This window comes from Fonsecaea multimorphosa (genome assembly GCF_000836435.1).
Source record: "Fonsecaea multimorphosa CBS 102226 unplaced genomic scaffold supercont1.28, whole genome shotgun sequence".
NCBI classification, from domain to species: domain Eukaryota; kingdom Fungi; phylum Ascomycota; class Eurotiomycetes; order Chaetothyriales; family Herpotrichiellaceae; genus Fonsecaea; species Fonsecaea multimorphosa.
This window is the reverse complement of record NW_015971662.1, coordinates 306,896-321,382: the sequence shown is the minus strand read 5'-3', so window position 1 is coordinate 321,382 and position 14,487 is coordinate 306,896. Positions and strand designations below refer to the sequence as shown.

General features: G+C 51.8%; 7 protein-coding genes and 1 non-coding gene across 8 annotated transcripts; 4 read left to right on the top strand and 4 right to left on the bottom strand.

Moving 5' to 3' along the window:
• Window positions 1-812: 812 nt before the first annotated feature.
• Z520_10202 lies at window positions 813-957 on the bottom strand. The gene has a single exon. It is a non-coding gene; the product is annotated as a tRNA-Glu (tRNA).
• Window positions 958-1,207: 250 nt separating this feature from the next.
• Window positions 1,208-3,136, top strand: Z520_10201 (uncharacterized protein; the record flags this gene model as incomplete). The annotated part of the gene is made up of 1 exon (XM_016780695.1): window positions 1,208-3,136. The coding sequence occupies one exon, from the start codon at window positions 1,208-1,210 to the stop codon at window positions 3,134-3,136; it is 1,929 nt and encodes a 642-aa protein (XP_016628298.1).
• A 210-nt stretch (window positions 3,137-3,346) lies between these two features.
• Window positions 3,347-4,817, bottom strand: Z520_10200 (uncharacterized protein; the record flags this gene model as incomplete). The annotated part of the gene is made up of 3 exons (XM_016780694.1): window positions 3,347-4,320; window positions 4,375-4,557; window positions 4,637-4,817. The coding sequence occupies 3 exons, from the start codon at window positions 4,815-4,817 to the stop codon at window positions 3,347-3,349; spliced, it is 1,338 nt and encodes a 445-aa protein (XP_016628297.1).
• Window positions 4,818-5,452: 635 nt separating this feature from the next.
• On the top strand, window positions 5,453-7,239 carry Z520_10199 (uncharacterized protein; the record flags this gene model as incomplete). The annotated part of the gene is made up of 7 exons (XM_016780693.1): window positions 5,453-5,706; window positions 5,796-6,042; window positions 6,113-6,158; window positions 6,215-6,471; window positions 6,570-6,717; window positions 6,801-6,945; window positions 7,047-7,239. 7 exons carry the CDS (start codon window positions 5,453-5,455, stop codon window positions 7,237-7,239), a joined length of 1,290 nt encoding a protein of 429 aa, XP_016628296.1.
• A 219-nt stretch (window positions 7,240-7,458) lies between these two features.
• On the bottom strand, window positions 7,459-9,753 carry Z520_10198 (uncharacterized protein; the record flags this gene model as incomplete). Its single annotated transcript, XM_016780692.1, has 2 exons — window positions 7,459-9,459; window positions 9,508-9,753. 2 exons carry the CDS (start codon window positions 9,751-9,753, stop codon window positions 7,459-7,461), a joined length of 2,247 nt encoding a protein of 748 aa, XP_016628295.1.
• A 529-nt stretch (window positions 9,754-10,282) lies between these two features.
• On the top strand, window positions 10,283-11,689 carry Z520_10197 (uncharacterized protein; the record flags this gene model as incomplete). Its single annotated transcript, XM_016780691.1, has 6 exons — window positions 10,283-10,574; window positions 10,624-10,690; window positions 10,740-10,848; window positions 10,903-11,043; window positions 11,092-11,163; window positions 11,216-11,689. 6 exons carry the CDS (start codon window positions 10,283-10,285, stop codon window positions 11,687-11,689), a joined length of 1,155 nt encoding a protein of 384 aa, XP_016628294.1.
• A 57-nt stretch (window positions 11,690-11,746) lies between these two features.
• Z520_10196 (uncharacterized protein) lies at window positions 11,747-12,297 on the bottom strand (the record flags this gene model as incomplete). Its single annotated transcript, XM_016780690.1, has 2 exons — window positions 11,747-12,000; window positions 12,051-12,297. The coding sequence occupies 2 exons, from the start codon at window positions 12,295-12,297 to the stop codon at window positions 11,747-11,749; spliced, it is 501 nt and encodes a 166-aa protein (XP_016628293.1).
• A 981-nt stretch (window positions 12,298-13,278) lies between these two features.
• Window positions 13,279-14,397, top strand: Z520_10195 (uncharacterized protein; the record flags this gene model as incomplete). The annotated part of the gene is made up of 3 exons (XM_016780689.1): window positions 13,279-13,482; window positions 13,550-13,885; window positions 13,960-14,397. The coding sequence occupies 3 exons, from the start codon at window positions 13,279-13,281 to the stop codon at window positions 14,395-14,397; spliced, it is 978 nt and encodes a 325-aa protein (XP_016628292.1).
• Between the last annotated feature and the right edge of the window lie 90 nt (window positions 14,398-14,487).

The window sequence follows — 14,487 nt, the reverse complement described above, 5'->3', positions numbered from 1 at the left end:
CTGATTCCATGAATTCATTACATCCTGGTGAGCACTGGTTTTGAAGACTTGCCGGAGCTGGTAAGTTTTCTGGCAACGATTGGGAGTGGAGATGAGATTGCGGCTCGAACTGCGCAGGACAGCAGAGACTGGGCTGGCAAGGCTCAGAGACAGGTGGATTTGCAATTGGTTTGGCTGAGAGTGCTACTGGAATAGGGAAGGATCATAGGTCAGAATAGGACTGTTCGAGATCATGACTTTCCTCCTCAAGAGTCAAAAAAGAGAATTATAATTTAATTTGAAAATATCCGGTACCAATATTTCTTGGATTCCAGAGTCTAACGCCACGACGATCAGGACGATCCTTCGCCTAGATGAGGACTTCGGATTGTACGTTGACGGATTGCGTCTTTAGCCGTGTCTGCTCACAAAACAACCAAAACCTCGCGCGATGAGGGGTGATCACTTGTTGTGAGACAATCGCAGAAGCTTAACGTCCATGCTGCTCAGCTCAGCCCTTTCATGTTGGATGTCAGTGGGCAAAAACCATTCCTGATGAGAGACCCTTGGCCGCTTTCGAGAACCAACAAACCTGGAACCCGAGAATATGCAGTCTGGGGTAACGAAAAAAGCTGCCGTGAATATGATATGCCCAATGTGTTCAACGATGTTTTTCTTGTACGTTCATGGATCTGGTCGTACATTAAAAAGGGGTCTACCTACCTAGGTATACTAGACATAATTCTTCTCAGTCAGTGGAAGATTGATATGACAGAAGAAGCAAAAAGACACAGCTCATTTTACTGGGAATGGGAAAAAAGAATTGATGAAATTTCCGCATCGGGGAATTGAACCCCGGGCTCTGGTTGGGGTTAGCAAGATGTAATTTATAGTAGATATCATACTTGAGTTCGACTTACGCCGGGTATGATGGTCTTCAACTGAAAACCGGCTATGTTACCATTACACCAATGCGGAGTGTGGTTGTTGAAGGATTTTGAGCTGATATGTTTTATATATGTTTTTGTTTTCAGTGGGTGTGACTGGGGGTGGGTGAGAGGAAGAAGTGGCACCGAGAGTGGAGTGGAGAGGTGTTGGCCTTGACTACTAGTAGCGCAGTGGGGTTAGGTAGGCAACAATTGACTTGATGCCTCAGCCTTGCCTCGGTTGACAAACTAGCTTCCCTCAGGCTAACCTTCTGATAAGTATACACCTCGAACACTGCAAAATGAAAAAATTTGAATACGAAGACCTACTGAGCGAGGAATACATTCGCATACTAGAGTTACTTCCGGGTAGAAAAGACGATGCGATCCGCTGCTGTCTCACCTTGGAGCCTCGTCAGAACGCTGCCAATACCTATGATGCCATTTCTTACACCTGGGGCACATCGACGGACCGGGCCGAGATCATCTGCTCCAACCAGATCCTGCCCATCACGACCAACCTGGCGGATGCTTTGCGAGAACTCCGTAGCAAGAGCCCCGGACATTCACAGCGTCTGTGGGTCGACGCCATATGCATCAATCAAGACCGCAGCGAAGAGAAGAACCACCAGGTCAAGCGACTTGGTGAAGTCTACCGCGATGCAAGGCAGGTGTTTGTCTGGCTGGGCAGGGACACGGGCGGCATAGCCAGGGACTGTTTCGGTCTCCTGGAGAGATGGGTCTCGTATCTTGACGAGAACTTCGACATATATAGACACACTCGGAACATTCCCACCCTCGACCTTCCACATCACCTGTGCACTGACGCAGAGGCAGGTTCGAAGCTCAGAAAGCTCATGGAGTGTTCCTGGTTTTCGCGCGTATGGGTGCTTCAGGAGGCGGCGCTGGCCAAGAATTGTCATTTGTTCTGGGGCCGTCACAGCATGAGTCTCGCCGTGCTCGTCGAGTTCGCCTGCTTCTGCGATGGGCGCACCGAGATAACGCGGCTGCTGGGCGGGGATGACTCGAGTTTTCGGTATTGGAGGCTCGTCTTCCTCTGCGTCTATCGCACGTACGACAACGCAGAATCATGGAGGCGCGAGAGGCCGCTGATCCGATCCTTGAACGAGAAGCACTGCGGCGGCCGTCCGGGACTGTTCCTGGACATATTGCAGATTGGGAAGTCCCTGTCGGCCAAGGATGCTCGCGATCACATCTACGCATTTTTGGGCAATCCTCTCGCCAAATCTGCTGATGGTAAGCTATTTTTGGAGCCAGATTATGACAAGGACGAGAAAGAAGTCTACTTTGATGCTACACTTGCGTTCTTGCGGAGCAGACACGAAGCTCCCTATATTCTCTGTTTCGTGCAGCATGACTCCGTCGACGAAGTCAATGGGAGCAAGGCGCCGTCATGGATTCCGAAATGGACGAAACCTCGGATGGATCTTGCGCCGTCATATACCATCGGCAATATAGGGTTGTCGTTCGAGGCTGGGGGCCCCGTTGACAGGTTGCAGTATAAGGCCTGCAGAGGTTTCCGTGGTGAGAGGCTTCTAAGCCTTAGGGGTTTTATATTTGATCATCTGACCTGGACTTCCGGACTTCTCAAGCCCGAAAATTTTGCTCTCGACCGTACGCTGTGGGACTTTGAGCCTCAGGAACCGCACAAGACATACGTTGACAAGTTGTGGAACGACATGGTGCTCGCCTGCAACCTCCAACGTGGTTGCTCAGAGGTGCCACCGAAGCGTACTCTAATGGACGCAAGCTTCAGCTACACACTGGTCACGGGCTACAACAATACCCGAGTGGTGAGTATTGACGAACACCGAAAGAGGTTCCAGAAATACCTTCGAGCTCTCGAGAACCCAGACCCTCCCGAAAACCATCGCACAGGGGTGATCACAGCTCGAGCATCACGAAAGGAACTTTGTGAGGCGTCTCGCTACGAGGTCAGCACGCGCAACTGTCGGGATCGGCAATTGGCACTGACAGCACATGGTCGGTTCGCTTTGGTAGCGCGGTTCGCGAAGCCTGGAGACGCGTGCTGCGTGTTTCTAGGCATGGTTACGCCGTTCGTTGTGAGGCAAGTTGGGATGGAGGATGGCGGCACGGCCAAATATCACTCTCTTGTGGGAGAAGCATACGTCCACGGCGTCATGCGGGGGGAATTGCTGGATGTACTTGATCACGAAGACGTTAATACGAAAGAGATCGTTCTGATGTAGGTGGGTGGGATGGGCCCTTTGCGTGGGGATATGTGGTTTCGCAGATGATGCTCCGTATTCGTATCGTGAAGCCTGCTACTTGACGAAAGGAAAGAGATCTGAAATTATTCAGTCAGTGTGCCAACTCGAGCCATTCCACTTGTCCAAGCAAGTCAATCGCTACTGAAATTCCTCTCCTCAAATGAGCTTGTTGCAGGAGACCAGTTCCCCTCAGTTGAGCAACCAGAATTTCCGGATCTTCAGATAGCCGATGGCGATGCTGAGCGCGCTTGCAAGCATGCATGAGCCTGTGAACAGCACAAGCACCTCATACTTTCCTACCGCATATCTTCCGACATGTATATGCTTGAACAGCATGTTGGCACTGATAGGCCCGGCCAGGACATTCCCAATGCCCTTTCCGAAATTGAACAGACCAAATACCGCAAAGGCTGAAGTAACATCCGTTGTGACGCCCATGCCCATCCGGGCCCACAAGGCCGTGTAACCAGCTCCGAAGAAGCCGTATATCAGTCCAAAGACAGACAACATGGCGAAGTTCCGCGCCAGGCCCCACAGAGCGAACACTGCTGCAGCAGGGATGAGAGTCGATGCAAAGGATAGGACCGTGACCGACAGTCTCCGGTCTGAGAGGTATCCGAAGGTAAATTGGCCCAGCACTTGTGAGACGCACATGATGGCCAGAAGGAGAGAGCCTTGCCTCGAGCTCAAGCCAAGTGTAGAGGCATACGACGGAATGTAAAGCGAAGGAAAGAAGTATCCGAGTCCCTGCATCAGGTTTGAGGCCGTGTAGATCCAGAAGAGTGGTGTCTTGAGAAAAGCCCAACTGGTTCTCGGTGTATAGTTTTGTGCCGATGGAGGGAGCCGTCCTTTCAACAGGGGTATCAACGGCCCCGTCAACACGACCAGGCCCACTGCGACGACTCTCAACGTCGTCGGATACCCGTATTTGTTCAGAAGAAGCTCCAGGGATAGGGGCATGACAATACCCGAGAATCCAGACGCGCTGCACAGAAAGCCGTACGCCATCCCCCTTCGCGTGATCCAGTACTCGTTGACCATGCTGATGATGGGGTAGTAGAAGATGATGAAGCCAATGCCATACATGACACCCTGGGTGAAGATGAGGCTGCCGACGGTGCGCGCGAAAGATCCGCACAGTACGCCCAAGATACATAATGTCCCTGGTCCTGCTTGTCAGCTGAACATTGATCAACTTTCGTGGATTCTGGCCATACATCCGAACCATATCATCCGCCTACGATATTTCGCATAACGCCTCAATACCGGAATGATCAATGGCGCGCCCATGTACGACATGCCCGAAGCGATCGTTCCGATCACCGAGATGTACCGCTGATTGACGAATTCAGGTAATTGGGAGTAGTAGTTTTGGAAGACCCCAAAGGATAGTGGGAAGCCTGTCTGTGTCAGTGGACAAAGACAAAGCATAGCGGTATAAGCCAGAGGGGTCAAAGCACATGTCATGCTTATACATACCCCAGAGCAACGCCTCAAAGACGTATGCGGCAAGAATAAGTTTCCAGGCCGCCCAACCTCCGTCAACGGGATTCAAGGAGTCCTCGTTGGGCTCTGCTTGTCCTTCATCCCTCACTGTGTGCTCTCCTCCGTCTTGAGGCGCTGGTCGAGAATCTACAGCTAATTCGATATCGTTGTCCATGATGCTATAAATCCTGGACTTTGATGCTATCAGTCCTGCGAGACGTTGTAGAAGGTATCATGCCGGATATTGATATCAATATCTATTATATCGGAGTCTGATGTAGTACTCGGTACATATGGAGATGCCTCGGAGAAAAGGGATCAACATGGAACGAATTAACGCCGAGGCTGGCTAATGAGGTCTAGCAAAGTAGTATGGAGTATCATGGAGCATGGCACACCCCTCCTGTCTATCCACTCCGTTAGCCACATGTTTGTGTACGATGAACCATTTCTGTCCAGACACAGGAACCACCTTTGAGTACCGCAGGTAAGAAGTCGAGGCTGAACGTTTTACTAAATACCATCTCTCACCAGGTCTGCGGTGAATGCCGCGGTTGGCCGTCGTTTCCGCAGATAACAAATGGGCAGAGACAGACTCGTGGTGCGATCCCATCCAAAAGCACGTCATACAATGCGTGTTGGGAGTGAGAATCTCACGCAAGGGCGCTCATGGATGGCACACGCTTATCCTATCCATTCAGATAAGAAACAAAAGATTTCCCCCATTTCTGAAATGGTACATGATCATCTTTTCATCGAACAATTGCAAAGGAGAAAAAGGTAAAAAGAAAACAAGACATCGTTTGAAAGATGGTGGCTCAGAAACTGCCTCCCGAACCCAACAGGCTCCGTGTAGCCATTTGTGGCGGCGGTCCCGCCGGCCTGGGCGCCGCCATAGCACTTTCAGCTCTCCCAAACGTCGAGGTGACCATCTACGAGCAAGCCAGGCAGCTTCGGGAGATCGGTGCGGGCATTCGCATTGGCTATAACTGCTGGAGAGTGCTGGCGTTGATGGGTGCGGCCCAGCACGTCAAGGGCCATATCAAAACAACAGTCTTGCACCGGTACGTCGATCAGCTGCTCTGCCACATCCAGTCAATGAAGACCCCTTTTGTCCCAAGTCGCGGTCTTTTGACTTGGTATCAACCATCAGAAACGGCTTGAATGGGGAGATCCTCGATACGAGATCTTCGTCAATGCCGGTCCAGTACAAACCGCGCCGAGTGAGGAGGACTCGCCTTCAATCCGCCCTGATCAAGCAAGTCGCTCCCGGCACGATCAAGCTCAACAAACGGCTTGTCGCGGTGAAGAACCTGCCTCAGGGAGGAGTATCACTTGCTTTCGAAGACGGATTCGAGACAACCGTCGACCTTGTCGTGGGGGCAGACGGTATCCGCTCAGTCAGTTTTGCCTTCGCTCCTTTCTCTCTTGATGTGAAAAGGCCCAAATTCCTAAGACGATGGTGCAAAGGTTGTGAGAGACAGTATCTTTCCTGATCACAGTATCAGATTCACAGGTACGGCTGTTCGGATCGTGACCGTTCTAATCTAAGCCCGGTATCTTGGATATTAGGGACAACGATCTGGCGCACGCTCATACCCATCAGCGCGGTGGCCCACCAACCTGACCTCAACTCGCTGACGTCGTGGTGGTACGGTCCCGCGGGCCACGTCTACCTATCCCCCGTCGACGATCCAGAGGAACTCGACGAAAGTGAAAGAATGTTTGAGATCTCATGTCGAAACCTCGTCGACCCAGAGACTGCATCCGGCAAGAGATTCAGCTGGGGGATTCCCGCGACGAACCAGAGAGTCCAGTCTCATTTCACGGTGGGTTTTCCTCTTTTCTTCTTCTCAAGGTGCCCTGTCCCTTTCTTCCATGCCATGCCATGGACGTAATGCAAAAATGGATTAATGTATCTTGCTAGGAATACGACCCGCGCGTCAGAGACGTCCTATCCCGTGTTCCCGAAGGGCAGTGGAAGGAGTTTTCTGCATTTGCAGGCCCAAGGTTGGCGAAACTCCACGCTTGGGATAAAGTCGTGCTGCTGGGAGACGCAAGTCATCCTCTCTCAGGTATGCGCCATATCTGTCACTGTCTCTCCGAACGCATCGTGTCAGGGACGTCAACATTTTTGTATACTCATCGTCGAACATAGGAGCTTTCGGATCAGGCGCAGCATTCGCGCTGGAGGACGGCTGGATCCTCGCACGAGCCATCGAGTATACCCGCGACACACCCAAGGGCCTAGCACATGCCCTTGAGATCTTCGACGCTATCAGGTCTCCATATTATCTCAGAATGTACGTTGTCTCCTATTTTCTTCGCCTATGTGTCGATGTAATGTACCGAGCTGAGCCGCACCACGCTGAAAAACCCCCTTCTAATGCGTATACATACATAGGTATCAATACCTCGACGAGCAAAGGAAAAAGGCCAAAGAGGCGCTGGCCAATGCGACTGATAAGTCGTTCGAGTCCGTTCTGAAGATCAAGATGGCGTCGTCTGGCAGCGAGGAGGGTCTGCCCTGGATATACCACAACGACATTGAGGACGTGTGGGAAAAGTACCTAGAGACGCAAATCAACAACCTGTAGATTCGTAGTTGGTCGACTTCTGTATGGATGAGCAGCCATCGATCTTTTCACTTTTAGGAGTAAATGAACGGCACCGGTAAAAGACAAGAAGTCGACATCAATTGAAAAGTCGAGTAGCCTTCTCACCCACCGCCTGTCTCAAGGAGGATCTAGGTGCTGTATTTCCTTGACATATTCAAGTCCGTTTAAGTTCCTCGAAAGTCGTACAGGTGCTCAAAACTAAAGTAACTCGTCATCCCCCCACCTGGCTATATACATGCCCATCGCCTTCACAGGGAAATAAAACTTGTAGTTCGGATATGTGATCATGCAGCTGCAATTGAACACCCCTTCAATGGCCTCTTGCAGCCACTCGCCGTTCTTTTGCTGCCTACCCATCACCATTTTGATCGCCCTTTTCAGCGGCTCCTGGTCAGGGTATCCAGCATACATTAGCGCAATGACGGCCCAACACGTCTGCACCACCTGCGATTTTTCATGGTCCACCCACACTTTGAGTTCCGAGGCGCGGTAGCTCTCGCCCCAGCCGCCGTCGGCCATTTGATGTGATATCAGAAATTCGCATGCTTTCTTGACGCGAGGCGAGTTCGACCATGACTCGCCCACCGATGACAAGGATTCAAGGGCAAACATGGCCGCGTATGTGAAGCAGATACCCCAACTGCCGTACCAAGATCCGTCTTCCCTTTGAGCCCGACGGATGTACTGCAAAGCAGATTCCTTGATTCTTTTTATCTCATCCGTACGATACTGTGGATAGAATTTCTGAAACAGCGACAAGACTGTGACCACAGCAGTGGTACACTCGGGGTAGTCGTACTCCACCATGATGCGCCCGAACACTTCAGCCGCATTGAGCATTTCGAGATACTCAGAGCCGCGTTGGATCTCGTAGCTGGCAAATCCACCGGTATGTTTGTTCTGCATGGTCAGCAGCACGTCGACCGCATCATAAATACGTGACTCATCAATCAACGGCTCATAGCCGTGGCCATTCTGGAGCAGGAGGACAACACGGAGTGCCTCGCTTGTGCAGTCAGAAACGGTGTAGCCTTGCAGTTTGGTGCTGAACGGCCATGCTCCCTTGCGCGATTGCCGGTAGCAAACCTCCCGGTCGGGGACTTCTTCACGGATCTGTTCCGACTCCAAGTACTGTAATCCTTTGGTGAGCATCGGTTTCCACTTCGGAGAGTCGGCCAAGCCAGCCTCAACACAGGCTTGGATGCTGAATGATGTGTCCCAAACTTGAACACCATTGGTCCCGTTGACCAGCATGCCTTCTTTGTTTACCCATAGATATTCCTCAAGGCGGTACAGGTGTCTTTTGAATGAGTAGCTGTCAGGGCCCTCTTTGATGAAGCAGCAGAGTGTGTTCATAGGGGCATTGACAGGAGCAAGGTCTGCAAAGTCCGTGTTGTGGTCTTCATACTGGACAAGTCGCCAAACCCAAGCTTCAGCCTTTTCGACGATCGATTTTGTTCTAAGAAAAGGGATCCAAATCCACACCAAGAGCCACATTATCAGGTTCAACAGCCAGGACTTGGGATGATAGTTGTCTTCAGGGGCAATCGAGTTACGATGTGACCCGAAATCAATAGACTCGTAGGGCTGCACGAACAGCTCCTGTCGCAAAGATCGAATGAGATCGCTCTCGGGAGCGGTAAACCTCTTGGACCAGATGTAGGACATGGGAAGGAAGACCTGACGCATGTGAACCCACCATCGCCATGGAGCAATCGGTACCCAGTCGGGCAAAAGCCATAATTCAGGAGGAACTGGATTGACAATTTCCCAGCGGGTAACTCCCAGAACACTGAGCCAGAATTTGGCCCAGTGAGGACCGTTGGTGGCTCCGCCCATTGCGTGAAGTTTCCCTCTTGCTCTTATCATTCTTGGATCTTCCTCGCTGGCTCCTAGTATTCGTAGGACGGTGTAATTCATGGCTGTCCCAAAAACTGAACTGTGGCCCTCGACGTGCAGTCCCCACCCTCCGTCCTTATTTTGTCTGGCGAAGAGGTAGTTTTTCATCTCAATCTGATATTCCAGCGGAATGTGTGTACCAGTCGCGTACCAGCAGCACACAATGCCGGGCATCAGAAAGAGAGGGCCGCCATATTCACAGGCCCAGTTGCCTGGAGGCAGCTGCAGGTTCGAATAGAAGCTCAGGCAATTGTCTATGGATTCAGACGGCTTTGAGGCAGGAGTGAGGTCAGGGAGATCCTTGGCCGATCAGCGAACATTCAAACACTCTGTAGACATTGCACCTACCGTAGGCAAGCCGAGAAAATACTTGTCTGCGGCAGACTGCGGCCACTCTGCAACCTCTTCGTCCGTCTTGAGGTAGTGCCAGGTGTGCCGACCTGATTCATTGAGCATTCGCCATCTGGATCGATCTATCTGCTCGACATTTGAGGGAGGGGCGTAGCCATCGATGTGGCCATTGGCAGTCCCGTTTGCTTGACCGTTGGCGACGTGGGCCGCCAACTTCTGTGAAGACTGTCGAGTCTGTACCATGTTCAATAGAATGGTCTCTAATATGTGCTGGACATGGTTCAAATTCGGTAGATTAGACCTGCCTACAGCAAACGAGGATGCACAAGACGCGGTAGACAAAACCCCTACCAGGCTCACCGTTCAGGGACACCAACCGAAAAAGTTGGCGAGATGGATAAAGAATGAGGCCACTCGGAGGATCGACGGGCGACGCAGGAACTGTGCTGAGGAGATTGGCTGCAGTGGCCGGGGTTTGGGTTTGGGGCAAATAATGGTGCCTGCGTCATTATTTTCCCTAAATCGCTAGGTACGTTCTAGGCAGCATGGGGGAATGTCTTTAGTGAGCGTGGAGTCGAGGTTGAACCGCAGGATAGACTGAGAGACTGGGAGACTGCGCCCACCACCGCCGCTTCAAGTCCTTGCCCCTTTGGATGCCCCTGGCTTGTCAGCCTTGGCTTTCATCCGTTCCTTGTCTTGTGGAAGCATTACCTAGCACGCCTAGGTATGCATGGCATATTGTATACTGCCGCCTTCTGAGCGATGCCAGGTCATGGAATCCTCACAGCCTTCCCCATTCGATCGATCACCCCAGTCGGCTGGTGTGACCATCACCGCCGCCAACCAGCTTGTCCTTGACTACATCGAGGCAACCTTCAACGCCATTATACAAGGAATTAGACAGCCGTCCGGCCATGGCAAGCCGGTCATTGCGTTGAATCGAATAGTGGGGGTGAAACCTTACTTTGCTGAGGACGACACGACGCACTTGAGTTGGCACATCGAATCTCGAGAAGTCAAATATCACTTTCCGGGCCAGAACAAGTCCGAAGCTTGGAGATTCGGTAAGTGATAGGTGGATACGGTGCGCATTGGCTCTGATATCCTGGTGAGCATGTGTTGGGCGAATATTGCGCGAGATATATGTTGCAATCAAGCAAGGTGTCACAATCACAAAGAGGTCAGTCATTGTTAGAACCCAAAATGCACAGCCACTGACTCGGAATCAGGGACATTTATTACCACGACGTTGCCCTTTTCAAGAATCAAGAAATTGTGGATCGATATGTCGATGACATTGCCCACACTTGCCAGGTGACGAGACGAGACCTTAACGTTGTATGGGACTGTCATTCCACACCTCAACTTTCACTTCTCATTCTATTCGCTCAGGTCGCTAGCCCGAAAGGCCTCGTCGCCGGACTCTGTGACCCCCGCATCGGCGAGCAGGCATCAGTCATCCAGACTATTTGTGTAAACACTCCGTTTACCGCCACAGGACATATCAACTGGATCCTTGTCATAGAAAAAGAAGTCTGTCAAGGGAGCCTCCCCGAGACGACTTTGCTGACAACGACGCAGGCAACATTCAATGCTCTGACCGAAAGAGAATTCCACCGGAACCCTACCGTCGGCCCAGGCCTTCTTGTTACCGTGAAGCACCTCCTTCGGAGCCAAGGTGGGTTCAGCACTGACTCGTTCCTAGGCCAAAGGATATCCTGACATAGCCACTCGAAATTTCCTGCGTCAGCTTCTCGATCACGCTCCGTCCTCTGTCCCAGTATTCGGCTTGTTCGATTGGGATCCAGACGGCGTCAGGATTTTGAAGTGCTATCTGTACGGATCGAGGAATTTGGCACAAGAGCATGGTTGTAACATCCCAGAGATGAGATGGGTAGGCCTCAAGGCAGAAGACGTGGTTTCGAATAATGATATTGGCAGCCCGGTTTTGCAGTTGTCGAAACGTGACCGAGTAACAGCCATCGGATTGCTAGCGAGCCAGGAGTGGCGTGACCAAGCAGGCACTGTTCTGCCAGGTCTGCAAGAGGCGGTCACTGAAATTCAGCGGATGCTTATGTTGAATCGAAAGGCCGAGATCCAAAGTTTGGATGAGGGGCAAGGTGGCCTTGAGGACTGGTTGACAGGAAGACTGATACAACAGCTGTGTTGTAACACATGAGGACTGAAGTTTGGTGCCAGCAACTTTTCCCAAGGTCGAATAGCCAAGATGCTGAAATCATAATCCCAGTGACCGTCGCACTCCTTCTCTCACTCTCTTCTCAAAGTCCGGCCGTCGTTCTCTCCACATTTTTGCCGCCTCTACATTTGCCGGGCTTTCATCGTTCGGCTCGGCCAACATGGACATGACAGATATCAAGATCTTCTCCACGCTCTGAATAGGTGACCATCTCTCCGAGGCACTCTCGTAGTGGTTTGGGTCGTCGCCAGGGGGATGCAGGATGGAAATACAGACTTCGCCGTTGGTGTAGACTGCGCTGCGTGTTAGTCGAAGGGCTCCTTGGGGCATTTGCTACTCTTACCATTGGGATGCCAGATCTCGCCGAGGAACTTCATCTTGGGCGGGTTGAGGGGATAGTCCTTGGGGAACTTGAGTTCTGCAGGGAAGATGCCGCCTTCAAACGGCGTACCTTCGGGCCCTTGGATCAGAGCCTCCCATACGAAGAGGTCATCCTCGCTCACGGGGCCGGCGGTGATGCCGTCGGGTGGATTGGTCAGAAGGGACTTGTATTCTTGGAAGAGACGCTTTGAGGCCACGCTCGCAGCCATGGCGAATGCAGAGGTGTCTGAGAGCTAACGCAGGCAAGGATCAATAGCTCGAAGAAGGTCAGTGAGGATGAATAATGCGTCGCGCTGGAGTTGGGTGACAAAACGTCGCTGTGGTGTGAAGGTGTAGTTACCTAGGTAGTTAGATGATGACGATCTCTGGCTGCTCTAAGCTCTCAGTGCCTGCGTTCAGCCCACCAACTTCCTCGGAGAGACGACTTTCATGGTTGTTTGCTTGCCGACCGCGGAGACACCTGAAGACTGGGGTCTTGCGCACGTGACAAATGCTCGTATCGGATTTCAAAGCGGCAACGTTGCCTGGAACGACTATTCGACTTTGTGTCAGCAACTTTTGGCGGCTCGGCGGGTGCGTCATGGTACACACCTGCTGGACCAATGATAGAAGAATGCCTCGTTTACCTAAGGAAAGGGGTTGGTGGAGTTGTCAATACGAGGCCATCGACGCCCTTGAAGCTTAAGCCTTGTTCCCTTCTTCCTTCATTTGGGTCTACGCCTTGCCTTCGACCTCCCTCAAAGTGTGGTTGACTTGAAATCTCGAGGGTTTAACCACACTCGTTAGTCATGGCGCGTTCCAAGTAGGGTCTTGGAAGAGGCTCGCTTGGGACAACCATGGTCGAGTTCTCATGAGAAGCTGTTGTCAAAATCTTGCCAAAAAGTGCTTCCATTATTCATCTCTCGTATTCGGCTGTGGTTGTTGTTCCTTCGACGCAAGGACATATTGGCAATCCAGGCAGGTTGGGAGGATGACAACATGCTTGATGATACAGCAGCGTCGATATGAATACGCGCCAAAGGAAGTATAAGAATCCCCACTGTTCGTGCTCATGAAGGTAGGAAGGAGAGTATCAAGTTCTCAATCAAGCAAGATCAAGCACATACATTTCCGAAGCTTTCTTAGTTTCACGTCTTACATTCTCAATACTTGCCTATATCCATCCACAAGCTACTTTCTGCTCAGACACCATGGCCAAGCTGTTGACAGTTGTGGGAGCCACAGGCACTCAAGGACTGTCCCTGATCAACGCCGCACTCGCAGATGGCAGCTACAAGATCAGGGGCCTGACGCGCAATCCCAGCAGCGAGAAAGCCGCTGCCTTGGCCAAGCGAGGTGTTGAAGTCGTCAAGGCCGATATCAACGACGAGCAATCGCTGATCAAAGGCTTTGAAGTACGGGAGAAATCCACCTATCATCCATGCTCTTCATCCTAATTACTAACCATTGCACTTGTTGTAGGGCTCGCACGCCATCTTCGCCATAACCGATTTCTTCGAGCCATTCGTGGCCCACAGTTTCAATCCCGAAAAGGCGATTGAAATCGAGGTCACCCAAGGCATCAACATGGCCAGAGCGGCCTCCAAGACCGCTTCTCTAAAACACTACATCTGGAGCACACTTCCCAACGGCAAGAAGCTGACCGACGGCAAATATATTGTGCCGCACTTTGAAGGCAAGAACCGGATCGACGACTACATCCGCTCTGATAAAGCCTTACTGGCCAAGACCACTTTCTTCTGGATCACCTGGTATGGGAATAACTTTGCCTACCCCATATTCACACCGAATTTCTTGGTAAGTTTCCTCTCTTTTGCCTGCCCTGGACCACGACAACGTGCTAGTGCCATCAGTTACTGACGTATGTGTAGAAAACAGCCAATACCTACATCCAACTCTCGCCCGCTCGCCCAGACACGCCCATCAAAGCCATCGGCGACCCGCACAAGAACATCGGGATATTCGCCCTGTCCATCCTCAGACAACCGAACCTCACGTTGCGTCCACAGGGCCGCTTCGTGCTCGCCCACAGCGAAGATACCACGACCGGAAAACTGCTCAGCGACTGGACTGCCGTCACGGGCAACCCGTCTAAATACGTCCAGACCTCGCTGGAGGACTTTAGCAACGTCTGGCCGGGTTTCGGGCTGGAGATGGGCATCATGATGGCCATGTGGAACGAGTTGAAGGACCGGAGCTGGAGTGGTGAGGAGGGACTGTTGACCTGGGAGGAGCTCGGTATCAAGCAGAGCGAGTTGGCTAGCGTCAAGGACGCTTACAGGACGATGGACTGGGAGGCTCTGTTGTAGGTATGTAGTTTGGTAGGTCAAGAACCCCGGCCCCGGGGGGAGAAATGGCTAGGCCGGCTGGACAACAGCATCTTGGAAAACCTCAGTATT